Source organism: Lepidochelys kempii, chromosome 5 (assembly GCF_965140285.1).
Source record: "Lepidochelys kempii isolate rLepKem1 chromosome 5, rLepKem1.hap1, whole genome shotgun sequence".
Taxonomy (NCBI): Eukaryota; Metazoa; Chordata; order Testudines; family Cheloniidae; genus Lepidochelys; species Lepidochelys kempii.
Genome location: NC_136384.1, coordinates 113,508,195 through 113,527,469, shown reverse-complemented (window position 1 = coordinate 113,527,469; position 19,275 = coordinate 113,508,195). Strand labels below are relative to the sequence as shown.

The following is a 19,275-nucleotide window of genomic DNA, read 5'->3' as shown; positions in this document are numbered from 1 at the left end:
CCCGTTTAAAGCATTTTGCTCAATTTTACATAAGGTGGTTACATCTTGACAAAAGGAAATATGATCTTACAGTCACAATGTAGCATGTACAATATAAACTGATGCTTCATGGCCAATGCAATGTTAGAACAAATACACACATGTGGCAGTCAGTTATGGCTCTAAGAGTGGGAGGGGGAGCTGCACTGCCTGAGTGGTGGAGGCTAAAGGCATTCCTAGTCTTGGGAGCATACTCTCACAGTGCCCCTCAAGTGGCAATTGCTGCATCTACAGACCAACAATAATACATGTTCTCTTTGGTGCAGGCCGACACACACTTGCCTGGAGGGTTACGGCCACCCCATCCCGCCCACCACTACTGCATGCGCATATAAGGGGTGTGTCTATGGTCATGTTCTTCACCCACAGGCCACACATGACCCCTTTGAGCAGCTGATGGATACCAACAGTGCCTTGCTTGCACTCAGGCCATGTCTACACCCTGGGCACTACAGCAGCATAGTTATAGTGTTGTAACTATGCTGCTGTAAGTGTGCAGTGTAGACAGACTACAGCAACAGAAGGGGTTTTCCTTTACTGTAGGAACTCCATCTCGGAGCAATGGTACTTTGGTGGACAGAAGGAGTTGTGTATACTATTGGGTGAATACATATCACAATCACAATGAGACTCCATGAATATGTTACATGTCTTCTGGGAGGGTTGCTCCTCAGCCAGGCTCTCCCCTATCATCAGCCCTTCAGTGGCTTGGTGTGGTGGCTGTAGACGTAGCTGGAAGAGAGAGGAAGAGCATGGCAAACATCTCTCCTTTTTATCATGTTATTTCTTCCCTCTTGGCTTTGTCTCCCGCCCACCACTTCAAAGTCAGGTGAGCATTACCCCATCACAGTCCCAAACTGTCCACAGGAACGAGGGGTGGGGGGCTGGGGGCGGTGACTCACTGGAGAGTCCAACAGATTCTTTTGTTGCTGCCTAGGCCAGCATCCTTTGTTCCTGTGAGGCTGGGCTGGGTTTCTCCTGTACATGCCCTGATGAGGCGTGAACTGCCTCTCTGCTCTTGGAAAGTTTTTGCTTTGGTTTATTTTAAGCCATGAAGACACATTTTCAGCCTCACAACTCTAGACATGGAATTATAACCTATAACGTTACTATAACACTGCAGTAACAACAATTACTATCACATCAGTATGACCACAATGCTCAGTGCATCTTGGGTCTTCCAAAGACACCCAACACAACAAACTTTGCAACAGACACCACACAATCATATAAAAGGATGAAAATGGAGGTGTAGGCTGTTCCCACGAGGTATAGAACGTCTCACCATGAAACTGTTCCATTTCTTCTGGGAGGATTAGATCTTCAGTAGCTGGACACATCTTTATGAAATTTGTGGCCAGAGGTGATGGTGGTGGCTCTGCCCTTGCGGCCCTGCAAGTCAGTGTGTACACCTTTCCTCTGGGTGTCTTCTTAGGGAAAGGACCCAGAATATCCACAGCTACATGCTGAAACAGAACCTCAATTTTGGGAAGTGGCTGAAGAGGGGCCTTGACCTGGTCACATTGCACCTGGGAGCCATACAAACTCTTCTTCAAAGTCTAACTTCTTCACTACCCCTATCGTGCAGAGGAGAACTGCCTGACAATCATTCTATCGCATTGTTTTGAAGCTGTGCTCTGTGGAAGAAGCTTTTAATCTACTTAAGAGCCATTTGGTGTTATCCATCATCTATGACTTTAGGTCTTCCTGTGGGAAAGCCAACCACAGGTGGATGAAAGGGAGAAAAACACCACCAATACATCCCCACTTAAGCTCCCCCTTTTCATTCCACTAGCAGGCAGGAGGAAATGATTTCTGTGATGAAAGCTGGGGAAACTGATGACACGATGGCTTCTGCACAGAACACAAAATCTTTCCAAACAGTGCACCTGAGTGTCTGCATCACTTCTAGGGCTTTGTCAGACCTCCCTTCCAGTCCCTATCAGCGTGGTTCCATTACAGTCACCCTGTCAGGGCTGCCCCAGGCTGAAACAATGGCTGCTGGGGGTGTGAAACTTCAATAAGAGCGACCAAAAGCATGGTCTCATTCATATCCTGGGTTTGCAGTTTTGTTCATTTGCTTTCAGCACCCTGCAACATCTTCCCCTGGGATTTCACCCGGGTGTGGAATACAGATGCCCAACACCCCTGGAAAGTCATGGGAGAATGGGGAGCAGAGCCCATTACAACCTGCGGGCTGCGGTAAGTCTGCTTTCTCTGCTTTGCAGGGTGTCTTTCAAAAACTTAAAGCTAAAAATCTCAAATGTCTTATAAAAGTGCAGGAAGACTTGGGAGACTCTAACCAAATTAATATGCACAAAAATGTTTTCATGCTTTCTTTATGTGATTTTTCTTTTTTAATTTCAGTGAAAATAGTTTTCTTCTTGAATTAAAACAGATTTCCCTGCCATGATGGAAACTCCAGAACAACAGTGCTAGGGCTTGAGATCCAGAAAATGAAACGTGTCCACAGGAAGTGAAGAGAATTAAACAAACAAGAAGAATTTCCCTGCCCAAGCCCAAGGGAAGGCCAATATTAAACGAGAAGGAACCAGCAAAAATGGTGAACACTGAATTTCATTTTTTTAAAAAATATTTGAATTCTTTCATTCCAGGACACACTTGGTAAAAAACACATAATGTGACTTCTCTGCATAACCTCCTTCTGACCACATTGTAAATCATAGTCATCCACGTGGGTACCTCTCTAGCATGCGTTACTATACTAATTGCTCATCCTGTTTTATGAATTCTTCTCAATTTTTTACTCCTGTCAGCTACTTGGAGTGATCGACAGGACATGATTTTCACACCTTTCAGCTTCATCTATTCCTGAGCTCCACTCTGTATATTAAGACCTGAAAATAACAATGAGTTAAGGTGACATTTTCTCAGAGCACTCTCTCTCTTATGGTTTCACAGAAGGAAGATGCCAATAGTTTGTGCTGTCTAGATTTTAAATGTGCCTTCAAAACAGAGGACATCATTAAAGTTGAGATTTGCCAAATATTTTTGGGAGACCTAACCCTTTCCTCCCACATTTACTTCTTCAATGCCTGGGGAACTTTAAATATTCCTAAACAATTTCTGTCTCTCAAATGAAGGAGGTAATGAATGGCAAGTGCACTGTCTGACAAATTGGAGGTCTTTTCTGTACCGCTGTGGAATTGTGGCTGACCTTCTTCAATTACAGAAATTAAAATATGACAAAATGCCTGTATGTCAGGCGTGGTCACTTTCACGCACACACAAAAAGAAAGAAAGAAAGAAAGAAAGAAAGAAAGAAAGAAAGAAAGAAAGAAAGAAAGAAAGAAAGAAAGAAAGAAAGAAAGAAAAAGGAAATGTGGTAAAAGAACTAGAAAACAGAAAGAAGAACAGAAAGAAAAATTCTGAAACCTTCAGGAAAATCTCGTAAACAGAAAATGATCAAAGAAACATTCTCCAACCAAATACTTAAATTCAGAGACAAAAAGGAAAGTCACAGCAGTCTACGTAGGACCCTCAACGAACTCCAGGCTCAAGGTTCCACACAAAGCAAAGGAGCGTATACACATCATCATGACCACCAGGTTTTTGCTGCACATTTGCCTCATACTGCTCTTCTCCACTGAAATCTCATCTTGGCTCTGTACCATGCTTCACTTCCAGCAGAACAAAGTGAACAAAGAGAGCTTAGAGCTTCTGCAGAAAAGGAGCGGAATTTTCCCCTCACAATGCATAAATGAAAGGGCAGCTTTCAAGCCCACCCAGGATATTGTCCAACTTTCAGTGGCCCAGAAGGAGAATGCCAAGGTGGTAATTCAAGCGATCCTCCAAGAGATCTTCAACATCTTTAGCAAAAACCTCACCCAAAGTGCCTGGGATGCCACTTCCATAGTCAGGTTCCAAAATGGCCTTTACCAGCAAATTCAGCGGCTGGAGGCATGTTTGAGAGCACAGATGGAGAAGGAATTAACCAACCCGGAAAGTAAGGACCTCCAGATCATCAGTCGGAGTGTGAAACAATACTTTCAGGGGATAGATGCTTTCCTGAAAGAAAAGCAATACAGCCTGTGTGCCTGGGAGATCATTCGCATGGAAATACCCAGATGTTTTGTACTGATTGACAAACTCACTCGACGGCTGAGTAACTAAGGTACAGTACAAATCCTGTCCTTGGAGTAAATGAATTAAACATTAGTGTCAATTATACAGTTGTACAGAGATAGCGGATATCTTATAACTCTGCTTATATAGGGCCTGATCCTTCTTCTACAGGGTCAGTGGCCAAATCGCAACCGATTTCCTTGGCAGCAGCTTCAGGCTCTTCCTGTCCTGTCCTGGAAATGGATTTGCAATTACAGGGATTTATTTTTTCAATTGTCATTTTGGTTTGCGATTCTTCATAATCTCCCACATATCAGGTGATGTTATGTATTGCATAATTGGCAGACCATGCAACAAAGTACATATATTTGGAATCCTTAGCCACCTCACCAGTACTTTGGTCATCAAATAATGATACCCCCAAAGTACTCTGACTTCTATATATGTAGTATGTTTCTATTATGAGCATGGTTGCTATTTATTAATCTGTCCTCATCCTATACCACAGCTTGAGAAGTTTCCTAGAGACATTTATAAGAAATATGAACATAGCGTAAGACTCGTAAGATTATGAGGTGCAGAAAAGATTGACATTCATAAATTTTCTATTGTATTTGTTACTTTGTGTTTCAACCAAATCTCATTTCACTCCAGCTGAGGTTGCAGCGACTACAGAGGTTAAAACAGTTGGACGAAATTGTACTGTGCGGTGGATTCCCTCCTCTCTACTGATCCTTCCCACAGTGATGTCTAAGACTTCTAAGACTCCATACTACTTGACCTTGTATTGTGCAATACACTCACTCAAAATTTAAATCGTAAATGAAGGATATCGATGCAAAAAAGTTACAAGAAAATTAAGAAAGGGTTAGACCTTAAACATTGTTGACATTATGTGTTTGCTCTATTGTTCAATTCTTCTCTGATCAAATCTCATCTCTGAACCGTAACATGCAGCTTAACCACAGTACAACAGCATAACAAATGTGAACTGGAAAAACTTTCCAACAAAAAAGATGTGCATAATTTTCCACTAATGTCGAAACGAAGGGAGACATTTCAGGTGGCTCCAAGAGGTTTTCAGGCCTCGAGTGTCCCTGAAGGGGAATGCCAAGGTGGCAATCCAGAAAATCTTCCAACATATTTCATGCCTCTTGGCAAGAATCTCTCCGAAACGACCTGAGGTGGGAATTCCATTCAGAGATTCCTGCACAGACTCATCAGCAAGTTGGACATCTGGAGACGTTTGGCTGCAGCGATGGAAAACGGGACTCTCTGACCAGGAAGAAAGGACCAACAGTTTCCCAGGATGAATGTGAAGAGATAACAATTCTTTCATAAAAGACAAGCAGTTCAGCCTCTCTGCTAGCAGGAGAATCCATGCGGAATTATGGGGTTTTCAAATGTCGGACAAACTCACAAAGAAGTTTAGAAATTTAAATATCAACATTTTTAGAAGTTCTAACTGAAATCAAGCAATAATTTTTACATGATTTAAAATCTGATGCAGTAGAATTTTAAAAGGTGTTGTTACTATATCTTCTGAAAATATTTTCAGATCCGTTTACGATATTTGTAACAGGGCATTTATGTCAATCTATTATTTATTTATTGTTCTTATTTATGTATTTATCATAGATATTTGTTACTTACCAATAAATAATTATTTTATATAAAATGGCAACCTATACCAGTAATGATTTGAATAAAATACCGATTGAACCAAAAAGAAAGAAAAGGAGAATAAAAAAACCCCTGTAATTGTTCAGCCTGAAAACCCCAATTCCAGAGAGTACTTATGCATGAGACTAACTTAAAGTAGGTGAGCCATCCTGCTCATGTTAGTGCTTCCAGTTCAGAACATGCTTCAATACATTGATGAATCAGTGTCCCAATTCGCACTAATTCCATTTTAAAAATAATCATTACAGAACGATAATTAGCCTTTCCATTCAAACAGACCACACACCACACCTGAATTCTCCCACCTTTTACCATTCTACTTTTTACCAGGTTACTTGTCCCCCAAAAAACTTGTCAGTTTGGGTGTTTGGAGTAGTAGCCAGTTGTGTTGGAAGAGGCTAGATTGGTCCTTTTCCCCCACTAAGCAAGAGTGCATGCACCCCTTAACACACACCAATTACATGTGAATAATGAGAGCAGGAATGGGGCATTCTGAATTAGAATTATCAAAGTTTCTCTTTGTCACCTCGAAAACACATTTCCCCATTGGGTGGAATGCGTCAGTCAGTTACTGCCCACGAAAACTATGGAATTCTTCTGAAAAAGTCTAACAGACCCAAACCCATTCAGCTCTGGGGGAAAACTATTCCCCTTCATTCCATCACACCTTTAATAAAAGAAGGGGAATGCTGAATGCAATGTTCAGCTGAGCTCTGACAATATCACCCGTATCATAAGGAGCAGCCATGCCTGTGGGAAAGCCCAGCTCACACTTCTTAAAAGACAGGAAAAAAATGTTAATTTCTCTCTCTGAGATTCTCCCACATGCTTCCACTCAGGGGCAGGAAGAAGGAGGGGTGGGTTCGTCCGTAGACTTCCTCATGGAAGTGGCTGTTGTTCCATCTCCACACTCAGCAGATTCTATGGTTTCTGCACTGATCAAAAAGGTCTCTCCAGACACAGAGATCTGCAGCATCTCTCTCGCTCTGGTCCCATTAGATTCTCTGCCCCCGTCTTTTCAGTGCCAAGTAGTATTTCCCAGGGCTGCTCCAGGCTGCATGCAGTTGCCCCAGACAACCTTTTAAAGTGTCATTTTTGGGCAGCTGGGATTAGGGTGACCAGATGTCCCGATTTTATCGGGACAGTCCCCATATTTGGAACTTTGTCGTATCTAGGTGCCTATTACCCCTCACCCCCTGCCGCCATTTTTCACACTTGTTGTCTGGTCACCCTAGCTGGGATATCAGCTGGGAAGTCTCTGAAGCTTGGCTTGGGCTTCCTCAGCGAGAGGAAATATACAACCCGTGCCTGGATGGTGTGGTGCTCTGTCACTCTCTACTGGCACCTGAACCATTTAGAGATTGGGGAGTCTGCTACAACCCTGGCTTAAGAGGCATTATCACATGTTCACACAGTCAAGGCTCATGCACTAAGGTTCAAATGTCCAAGGTTCAATCCTGCCTGCTGACAACTTCAGCCTGTCGGCGTTACAAGGGGGGGCTCATCCAACATGTCAATTGGGAAGTCTTTGAAGCTCAGAATGTGCTTTAACATGTCCTCTCCCAGAAATATACCCAGAGATGTTTACCTCTTCCAGGGGCCATGTAGTATGTGTAGATTATAATATGGAGACACTTTGCACAGGATTCTAACACACTATTGCTCTTTAATTAATCACTTGGAAATACAGAAAATGGAACAAAAATTGTAAACCCTATCTGCAATTCCCTGCCTCAGTTTCCGCAACACACAAGGTCATTCAATGAGCCTGTATCAGAATCACTTGGGGTCATCCAACATCCTTCTGTTGCAATGCATCACTTATATGCACAAAAACAGAGCATTCTCCTCCAGCTCACATAACCTGGCCTTGGCCAGTTCATCCCCTTCCTTCCTCTTGCCCAAATGTCCTGTGGGTCTTCCCCCTGGGATTTCTTTTAGAACCTTTTGGTTTTTCATCTGCTCTTTGTTGACCTTCGGTAACTTTCCACTCCTAACCCCCATTCTCCTTAACACCAACTTCGCCAAACTGGTTTCCCAACTCGGAAACACAGTCTTAAAGTTAAGTGTCCCCGTTGTCCTCAGCCTAGTGAGTACCTTCTGGAGGTCCTGTCCAACCGGATGGATACACATAGAAAGAGGTTTCCTATGATGAGGAAATTTCATGACAACAACTTCATAATATCACTTTAAAAGTAATAAGTTTTACAGAGACTCCTCCCCTTTCCCCCGGCCTCCGCCTGACACACACACACACACACACAAACAAACCAAGCCATATGAATCAGGCTTGTGTACACTCAAGTCAGCAATTCTATCCCCCAGTTTTCAGACCAGCCGGTGCCACCCCTCCACTCCCTCCAAATCAGGCGTGTGTGCTCCTTGCCACCAACAACCAGTTTGGTGCACAGAATGGATTAAACTTTCAGTTATAACATCAACAATGCCTAAAGATTACCTAAACCCAACATTTAAAATTATAGTAATCAACCTGCTGGTGGCATCAGATCTAGTGAGGATCCTCCTCTCTACCAAGTTTGGTGTAGGTGGATAGCAGTTCTGAAGAGCTATCAGTCAACAGCAGCACTGCCAACCACATACTTCAGCCACAGCCTGAATATTTGAGACTGATTCAACATTTATGAAAAATGTTTGGCCCTTTGTAAACATTTTCTGAAATATTTGTACGTGTGAGTTTTTGTTGGAAAAGAATATCTCTGGAGTCAGAAAGTATAAGAAACACTCATATCAATACATATTTTAAAGAGACTTTTTCCAGAAAAGTTCATGCAGCCATCTGGAAAGCAGTTTTGAATTAGAAGGCAACCATCCCAGGAACAGACACAATAGCACTGACTCAGGTGAACCATCACACAGGACAAGCAGCAAATTATGAATAGCAAATACTCATAGGGAAATGAGTGTGGTGACGAGGTCCTGAGCAATCAGAGTGGAATGTGTATCAATCATTTGTCAAATCACTTTAACTAAATCCATTAGCAAATTCTGAATTTATTTGCAGATTTGCCTATTGGAAAAGGGGCTAAACTAATCTCTTATTTCACATTCAGATTAAGATGGCTGACACAGAAGAAAAATATGCCAATAAAATTTCCTGCTCTTTTCACTGAAATTTAAATATACAGGATTTCATCAAATTCTAGCAAATACTTCACCCAGCTCAGTCTGCATCTGACCTTTCCCAGAAAACAGGCTCATTGCTGATGAAAATATGCTGAGAGACTTTGTGTCTTTATTCCCATAGCTTTCTTACTTGAACAAGAACAGCTAAGATTCAGATTTTTTTAATTTCTCGCTCTTTCATATAACTATTATCTCCTGAAGCTTCAGCTTGCCAGGAAATGCACACGCAGAACTCCCAGTGGAGTAAATGCAAGATTGGGGTGCAGCACTTCTGGCATGATTGGGTCCCTTATATGGTATACTTATGTACAATAAACTGCCTTCTTTACAGTGACGCTTCCAAATCGTTTAGGCAAAACTCTAGATTATGATTTTAAAAAGTGCTCGAGGTGATGGGAGAGGGAGATGTAAAAGAAGTGACACGGACAGAAATATGGTCATGTTTTCTTCTTTTCCTTCTTTAAAATTAATATGAAAATATTCCTTTTCAATTTTTGGGTTGAAAACCATTCCCCTTCACTGATGGAAACTCCAACATGACAGCCTAGTGCTATGGTATGAAAAACAGAAAGTGAAACTTGCTACAGGATGCAAACTTCACTCATCAGCCCACTTGAATTTCAATGCCCAAGCTCAGTGAAATGCACATTGAAAAAAAGAATAAAGCTTGAATGGTGAAAAGGGAAACACGTTTGAAAGTAACATTCATTTATGTCAGTCACTCTAGTATATTACCAACGATACAGTCTTTGCAAAAAGAAAAGGAGGTCTTGTGGCACCTTAGAGACTAACAAATTGAGCTGTAGCTCACGAAAGCTTGCGCTCAAATAAATTTGTTAGTCTCTAAGGTGCCACAAGTCCTCCTTTTCTTTTTGCGAATACAGACTAACACGGCTGCTACTCTGGAACAGTATTTTCAGTTATCAGTTTCTTAAGTAAACCTCCCAGTTTCTCAGTGCCCTCTGTCCATCCTCTGGTCTTCCCTACACACAGGGATTTTCCTCTCTCATCAGACGGATAGTCTTGCTGATGTAACTTACTGATCTAACAGATGTTTAGATCTGCCTAGCACTACTAACTACAGATACTTGGGAGTAGACAGGCAGGTCTAATCAGCTAACAGTTAATCATCACTCTTCTGACCCTTTAAATTTTCTTTATCTAAGAGGGTGGGGCGGGGGGCCCTCAGGAAAGAAATATAGGGATTCTTTCTTCTAAAAAAAGGGAATGACTGTGATTTTGTTCTTCCAATGACTTGTTTGCTTCCACTAAATAGAAAGGAGGAAAATGAAAGTAAAAACCTCAAGCAGGCAAAAGCTTGAAAAGTAGAAAGTGATGAAAGAAAAATCTCTTCCTACAGAATCCTTAAATTCCTACTTAAATTCAGAGATATGGGTCGAAAACACAAAAGTTTACAGAAGACCTTCAACAGGCACCAGTTACTCAGTTCTACACAAACACAGGGAATCTAAGACATCATCATGATCAGCAGGAGTTTGCCGCAATTTTGCCTCGTGCTGCTCTTCTCCAGTGAAATGTCATGTCTGGACTGTAACAGGCTGCATGTTCTACAAATCAGAATGAACAGCGAGAGTTTTGAGCGTCTGGAGAAAATGGGTGGCAACTTTCCCTTCCAATGTCTAAGTGAAGGGATAGCTTTCAAGCCCAGAGATATCCTCAAGCTCCGACTGTCCCACCAAGAGAATGCCAAGGTAGCCATCCAGCAGATCCTCCAAGAGCTCTTCCATATCTTTAACAACAATCTTACCCAAGCTGCCTGGAATGGGACTTCCATAAAGGAATTCCAAAATGGACTTCACCAGCAGATTGAGAAGCTGGAGACGTGTTTGAGTGCTGAGATGGAAAAGGAGGTAACCTACCCAGGAAATGAGAACCTCCTGCTCACCAGCCTCAAACTGAAGAGATACTTCCAGACAATAGAGGATTTCCTGAAAGAAAAGCAATAGAGGATTTCCTGAAAGAAAAGCAATCTCCCGTGTGCCTGGGAGATCATCTGTGTGGAAATATCCAGATGTTTCCTCATGCTCGACAAACTCACCAAGAGACTTGAAAATGAAGGTACCATCTTTTCTTTTTTCCTAGAAAAACTCAAATGATATTATTTGAATAAAACAGCTGGTGAAAGATGGGTGATAGGGTTATAACTCCTAATACGTCGGGCCCAATCTTTCTCCCATAGTAATTTTATGCATACAGCTATTTCAAACGCATGCTCAAATCTTTTCAGAGTAGCATATAATTTAGTGCTTCTCTACCACACACAATATTCTATATGAAAAATATACAAATATATCATAACTGCTAATTAAAGACAAAATATTGTTAAGTTATAACTAACTATGCCAAATAGAAAAGAACAGTGAGAAGCCCCCTTTCAACAACTGCCTCGTTAGACAACATTCCAGTTAGGACACCAGAAAACGGGGGGTCTGTGTTCACACACTTCTATCCCATCAGCTCATTTTGCACATAGGGATGGCCGAGGGTTCTTATTCTGCTTTTCTTTCTTTTGTTTACCGCTAAATTCAACAGCTTTAGTAACAACAAATTGTGATAAGATTACAAGTGCACAAAGGCTCAGGATTTAGGATTTGACATCTGGTTAGAAAAAGATGGCCTCTATTTGGCATGCTTCCAGTAATGGCATGCTTCCAGTAATGATGCTATGAAAACAGCTGAATGAAACTGCACCTCCACTGGAGTCCTGCGTCTCTAAACTGATTCTCGAATCAGCAGCTTTCGAGACTCCTATCAGTCCATCTTGAATTAAGCAAACTGCCAAACTTCAACTGCACTATTTATGTCCTCCTTGCCATTACCAGACTGACTTATTCACATGAGAAAATGTTAAACAGAAGATTTCCTGAAAATAGCCCAGAGAAACCCAGAAAGAGACTGCCAAAGTGGACATCCAGGAGATCCTCCAACAGATTTCCTACATCCAGGGGTGAAAGTAACTTAAAGGACTTACCAGTATGCCACAGTCCTGAGCAGGGCGTAGGGCCTCAACCGGAAGAGGCGTGGTCTCAACCGGAAGAGGCCCAGCCTTTAAATCCCAGGTCTTTAAATCCCGGGCTACCAGCTGCAGAGGCGGCTGGGTGTGCCGGAGCTCGCGGTGATTTAAAGGGCCTGGGGCTCCATCCGCCGCTACTGCAGTGGAGCCCCGGGCCCTTTAAATCGATGACAGAGCCCCAGGGGCTCTCGGCTGCCTCTGCTACCCCAGGGCTTGGGGCTCTAGCGGATATTTAAAGGGCCTGGGGTCCCTGCATCGGCTGGAGCCCCAGGCTCTTTAAATTAGGCACTCTGAAATTTTAAACTAGTCCAAATATATATTCTTTTCCTGCACTGTGAAAAGATTTTCAGATCATTTTACTGGATTTGTAAAAGTGTCTTTATGTTGATCCATTTATATTTATTCACAATATTAATGTATTGCTTTTATTTATTTTTTCAGAGGTTTTATAATATTTATAAATAAATATTTATTTCTACAAAATAGCAACCTACAGCAGTAGTGATTTGTACTAATTAGATTTTTTTTAAAAAACAGAGACCCAATAAAAATCTTCTCTTGTTTTCCCTTAAGACTCCAGTTCAGCAAAGGACTTGTAAACATTTGCCTAACTTTAAGTACACGAGCTTTCCTGTGACATAACAGATCATTTTCACCCACAACATTTGTAGTTGCAAGTGTTTGGAGCAGTAGCTCATTGTGATGAAATGAAAGGGATGATGGAGACACAGGCATTCTAAGGGGAAGACTTCAGGCTGTCTTGGTACAACGTTGCTTGTCCCCTTCCTCCCCAATGAGATGTGTGTGAACTGTCAGGTTTCCATGTACGCAGACTCCATATCTCCCCCACCACCACCATCAGGGAGGCTTACGTGGGTCTAATTTTCCCCCTCCACCAGTCAGGTTTGGGTATACTTGGCTCACAAACACTATCAAGCTTGTACATACCCAACCCCTCCTGTGAATCAGGCTTGTAAGCATCTGCTGCTGCTTCCCTTTGCTCTCCCCCGGGTGCTCCCAAAACAAGCGTGTGTGCTTAGGGACCGCATGTTGCACCAACAACCACCAGCTGAAGGAGCACACTGCATCAAAATTTCAGTTGAGCTGTGAATGACTAAAAATTACCCTAAACACAAAAGTTAAAAATTACCTGAAAGCAAAAAACCATCCATTGGACCAAATCTTGTAAGGATCTCGCTGCCAAGTTTGGGTAGATCGATAGTATTTTTGAAGAGCTATTAGTCAGTCCCATCATTGTCTAGCATTAGTTTAAGTCACACTCTAAATCTGGAGATTTCTTATTTAAAAGTTTTTAAAGAACTCAAACAACCATTACATTAAATGTTCAAATAGTAAAAAAACAAAGTGTGTGTGAATTTTTACACTGATTGGAAACCTGCCTTTGGGAAAAAAACCAGGAAGGTATGTCCCATTTTAAATCCCTTTTGTAACACAGTCCAAACCATGGTGTCTCTACTAGGAGACTAAATTCTTCACAGTCAACAGATGGCAGCATTGCAGAAGCTTTTGCCCTCTGTTCTCTTTCGCTGAGGGGTTCTCAAACATTTCATTATGTGGGCCTCATCTTACAAAAATTGATCCTTTCCCCTCCCATTCAGGATCAGCTAACATTTGTGTGGCAGGTACACCAAATGCTTACAAAGAAAGGTAGTACTAGAAACGCATTTATATAAGTTTAGCGGTCTTTAAAGGAACGTAGGATCTGCCAGTTCTCTGAAGACCATCACCCAGTATTCCACGTACTGCCACTGATTCAGGAAACTCAGTTTGGGACCTGCTGGTTTAGAGGCATGTACAAGGAGTTAACTCTTAAAACAAAAGCCTCTCCTTTCTTATGGTGCAGTTTCTTCCAAGAGCTGTAGCCATCAGCTGTCCAAGTTCATTCCTGCCCAAATCTTTCTCCTTTCATTCATTCCTTCATGTAGTTGGAGCCAAAGGTTATATTGACAAAACACAATCATCTGAGAATAATGAGAGCAAAATTACACTGCATAAAAAAGTCAAGGATTACAAAATCACCAGCCCCAGAATGTATCCCCCGCCCCTCTGATGGAACATGGCCGTCATATAGCACCTGGGAGTCATACAAACTCTTCAGACTCTAACTGCTTTGTTGCTCATGGAGTGCAGTGGGGATCCTCCTGACATTCATCCCATCATATTGTTTATAAGATGTGCTATGTGGAAAAAATCCATTCATCTATTGAAGAAGCCATTTGATGCCATGTATCATCTAAGATTTCAGGCCTTCCTGTGGGAAAGCCAACCACAGGGGGATAGAAAGGGAGGAACATGCTAATAATACATCCCCACTTCAGCTCACTTTTATCCTTCCGCTGGCAGGCAGCAGGGGATACTCGCAGGTTTCTCCCCAGCCTTCATCATAGAAGCAGATGAGCCTGTGGCTTCTACACAGAACACAAGGTCTTTTCACACAGAGCTACTGAGTTTCTGCATCAGTTGTTGGGACCACTCAGAGCCCCGTTCCGGTCCCTGTCAGCGAGGTTCCATTACAGCCAGGAAACCAGGGCTTCCTTCAGACTGCAGTTGCCTCAGACACTCTCTGTAGGTGACATGGAGAGATGCACCCACCAGACCTGTAGTAGCACTGCCCCAACTCAATGCGCGTCTGCTCGTTCCAGGCCCCACACGTGGATCATAACTGTATGGAGAACACCCCAAGAGGGAACTGGGAGCAAAAGCTTCTGACTCCATGGCACCTCATCTCACCCCACACACACTTCCATGTGGCACAGGGAAGAGGCATAAGCAGAGGGCTCTACCCCTGCATAGATCCTCTGCAACAGGATCTGAGGCCCTTGTAACTAAGTTTTCTCAAATAATAGACTGGTTCTTTGCCTACTTGCTGCAGGGAAGATGGAAGTAGGGGTGCTGGGGTTGAGCAGCGTCACGTAACATTAGCAAGTGAATGCATGGTCTCCATCATATACAGGGTTTACAGTTTTGTTCAATGGCTTTCAGCAGCCATACAACAACAAGTATTCCAGTGCCCCTAAATTGCTGTCACCATATAGATTTACTGAAAAAGATGATTTGGCTCCCCCGCCCCACATTACCCTGTGATTACTTTGTTACCTTATCCTCTCCTAGTATTCATACTACAGTACTTATTTCCCTCTCTCCTCAACATCTTCTCTGGACTTCACCCTCGTGGGGGATAAACATCCCCAACACCCATGCAAAGTAATGCGAGAATGGGGAGCGTAGTGCATGGCAATATGGAGGCTCTGGTAAGTCTGCTTTCTCTGCACTATTCAGAAACTTTCATGTAGCTGATGCAAGACTCTGATAGTTCTTATCAAAGTGCAGGAAGCCTTGGGAGACTCTAACCAAATTAATATGCACAGAAATGTTTTCATGGTTTATTCAGGTGATTCCATAGTCAGGGGCTTCCATAGTTAGGTTCCAAAATGGCCTTTACCAGCAAATTCAGCAGCTGGAGGCATGTTTGAGAGCACAGACAGAGAAGGGCTTAACCAACCCTGAAAGTCAGGACCTCCGGATCACCAGTCGGAAAGTGAAAAAATACTTTCAGGGGATAGATGCTTTCCTGAAAGAAAAGCAATACAGCCTGTGTGCCTGGGAGATCATTCCTGTCGAAATACCCAGATGTTTTGTGCTGGTTGACAAACTCACTCGAAGGCTGAGTAACTAAGGTACAGTACAAAACTTTTCCCTGGAGTAAATGAATTCACTTTAAGGTAATTTATACAGCTGAACAGAGATAACGGATATTTTATAACTCTGCTTATATAGGGCCTGATTCTTCTTCTATAGGATCAGTGACCAAATCGCAACTGATTTCCATGGCAGCAGCTTTAGGCTCTTCCTGTCCTGTGCTGGAAATGGATTTTCAGTGACATGGATTTATTTTTTGGTGTTTCTACTATTATTTATTTTTGCACATCTTCATAATCTTTCACATATCAGTACTGTTGTGCAGTAGGGAATTGGCAGACCATGCAACAAAGTACACATATGTGGAATCCTTCGGCACCTCACCAGCACTTTGTGGTGTGGGAGGGAAGGAAATATCATTATCTGATGACCAAAGCACTCTGACTTCGACATAAGTAGTGCGTTTCTACAATTATAAGCGTGGCTATTAATTAATTTGTCCTCATGAGAACTATTTCTAGTATTCCAAGGTTTGAGAAGTTTCCTAGAGACTTTTTTAAAAAAATATGAACATACTAAAAGACTTGCGAGCTTATGTGTGGAAAAGATATTGTCATTTAATTTCTTAAGATCAATTCAATGAAGATTATATTTTTTCCCTTTGTGTTTCAACTATTTCCAATTTCATTTCAGCTCCGGATGCTGCAACTATTGGGGTGAAGACAGACGGATGCAGTGGAATCCCTCCTCTATGCAGGTTCTTCCCACAGTGACGTCTAAAACTCCATAATGCTTGATGTATTATGCCGTATATTCACTCTCACGAAATTCCAACTGCACAAATTTCATTTTATGTGATAATATTCTGTTCATTTACTCAGGTTTAAAATGCAAAATGAAGGATATCGATGCAAAAAAGTTACAAGACAATTAAGAATTTTAAAAGAAAGGGTTGGACCTTAAACATTGTTGACATTGTGTGTTTGCTCTATGTTTCTATGATCTCTTCTCTGATCCAATCTCACCTCTGAACTGTAATATGCAGTATAACCACAGTATAACAGCATAACACTCATGAACTGGAACAGCTTCCAAACAAGCTCCCTGAGGCGGGAGTTCCAGTCAGAGATTCCAACATAGACTCATCAGCCAGCTGGCCATCTGGAGACAGGTTTGGTTGCAATGATGGAAAGCGGGACTCTCTTACCAGGACGGAAGGACGGACCTTCAGCTCACCAGGATGAAGGTGAAGAGATACCAGTTCTTTCCTCTAGCAGACAAGCAGTTCAGCATCAGCGCTGGCAAGAGAATCCAAGTGGAATTATGCAGTTTTCAATTACAGAACAAAGTCACAAAGAAGTTTAGAAATTAAAAATACCAACCGTTTTAGAAGGACTAACTGAAATCAATGAACATTTTAGACATGATTTACAATGAGATGCAGTGGAATTTTAAAAGCTGTTGTGACTACTTATTCTATTTGTGCATTGTGGAAATAGTTTCAGGGCATTTTATGATATTTGTAACAGGATATTTATATCAGTCTATTATTCATTGCTCTTATTTATATTTTATTGTAGATTAATTGGAATAAATTATTATTTTCTACAAAATGGCAACAGAGTGGTTATGATTTGGTTAAAAAAAATCCAACCAAACACTCTATTATTGTTCAGCCTTAAAACCCCAAGTCCAGAAAGTACTTATGCACGTGACTTCTAGTATGTGACCCATCCTACTGGTGTTCATGCTTCCAGCTGGGAACATACTTAGATACACAGATGAATCAGTGTGCAAGTGTACTGTACTTCCATAGGAAAAAGGAGGTATGGAGTGATAATTAGTCTTTCCACGATAACAAACCATGCACCACACCTGATCTCTGCCTCTTTTTCCTCTGCTACTTTTTCCTTGGTTGTTTTCCCCGAGCAGATAACTTCTTGTTGTGGATGTTTGGTGAAGTAGATGTGCTGGAAAAGGCCAAACTACTGCCGGGAGGGGTGGGGAAGGGGAGAAGAGGGCACCAGTCAAGACAGTATTCACCCTCAAACACACACCAGTTAAGGTACCGTTTAATTAGCTTGCTCATAACTCCATCAATCAGGTTCGTGTGCCTTCACATACCACCTCCCCACAATACATTTAAAAGCACCAGCCCGCCCATTAAGTGTGAGCTTCCATGAATGCCCATTATTTGTGTGTCCCACACACACATTCGGTTCCATCATTTTTGTGTGAGCGCAGCACAGACAAAATTCATTCTTGAGTGCACACCACAAGCAAAAGTACATGTGTGTAATGAGAGCGGGAATAGGGCATTGGAATGAGGATTATCAAAGCTTCTCTGTCACCTCTAAAATGCAGCCCCCAGTTTGGGGGTGTCAAGGTTCCTTCCCCACTCTGAACTCTAGGGTACAGATGTGGGGACTGCATGAAAGACCCCCTAAGCTTATTCTTACCAGCTTAGGTTAAAAACTTCCTCAAGGTACAAACAGGGAAAGAGCCAACTTGGAGAGGCCTTACCCCCAAAATATCCCCCCAAGCCCTACACCCGCTTTCCTGGGGAAGGCTTGATAAAAATCCTCACCAATTTGCATAGGTGAACACAGACCCAAACCCTTGGATCTTTAGAACAATGAAAAAGCAATCAGGATCTTAAAAGAAGAATTTTAATGAAAGAAACAGTAAAAGAATCACCTCTGTAAAATCAGGATGGTAAATACCTTACAGGGTCATCAGATTCAAAACATAGAGAATCTCTCCAGGCAAAACCTTAAGTTACAAAAATATACATTCCATTCAGCACAGCTTATTTACCAGCCATTTAAACAAAAGGAAATCTGATGCATTTCTAGCTAGATTGCTTCCTAACTTTTTACAGGAGTTCTTAAGAGCGTTCCTGATCTGTTCCCGGCAAAAGCATCACACAGACAGACAGACAGATCCTTTGTTCCCCCCCCCACTCCAGCTTTGAAAGTAACTTATCTCCTCCTTGGTCATTTTGGTCAAGTGCCAGCAAGGTTATCCTAGCTTCTGAACCCTTTACAGGTGAAAGGGTTTTGCCTCTGGCCAGGAGGGATTTTATAGTTCTGTATACAGAAAGGTGTTACCCTTCCCTTTATACTTACGACAGGGGGAATACATCAGTCAGTCACTATCCAGGAACAATACTGAATTCTTCGGAAAAAGTCTAACTGCCCCAAACCTATTCTGTGCCAGGGAGAAACCATTCCCATTCATGCCAGCAGACCTTGAATTAAAAAAGGGACATACGGAATGGAGAATTCAGTTGAGCTCTTTGACAATATTACCTGTATCATAAGGAGCAGCCAATGCCTGTGAGGAATCCCAGCTCGCATTTCTTAAAAGAGAGGAAAACTGTGTAAATATCCCCCACTGAAGTTCTCCCGCATCCTTCCAATGGTGGGCAGGAAGGAGGAGGAGCAGGTTGGACCCCAGCCTTCCTCATGGAAGTGGCTGTCATTCCATCTCCACACTCAGCAGAGTCTATGGTTTCTGCACTGATCAAAAAGGTCTCTCCAGACACAGATCTGAAGCATCTGTCTCAGCTCTGGTCCCATTAGATTCCCTCCCCCAGTCCTTTCAGTGCCAAAGAGTGTTTTCAGAAC

At 42.3% G+C, this 19,275-nt stretch overlaps 2 protein-coding genes across 2 annotated transcripts; both read left to right on the top strand.

Moving 5' to 3' along the window:
- Nucleotides 1-3,597: 3,597 nt before the first annotated feature.
- LOC140912119 (interferon beta-like) lies at nt 3,598-4,173 on the top strand. Its single transcript, XM_073346281.1, has one exon. It carries the CDS (start codon nt 3,598-3,600, stop codon nt 4,171-4,173), a length of 576 nt encoding a protein of 191 aa, XP_073202382.1.
- Nucleotides 4,174-10,433: 6,260 nt separating this feature from the next.
- Nucleotides 10,434-15,683, top strand: LOC140912118 (interferon beta-like). Its single transcript, XM_073346280.1, has 2 exons — nt 10,434-10,740; nt 15,418-15,683. The coding sequence occupies exons 1-2, from the start codon at nt 10,434-10,436 to the stop codon at nt 15,681-15,683; spliced, it is 573 nt and encodes a 190-aa protein (XP_073202381.1).
- The last annotated feature ends 3,592 nt before the right edge of the window (nt 15,684-19,275 follow it).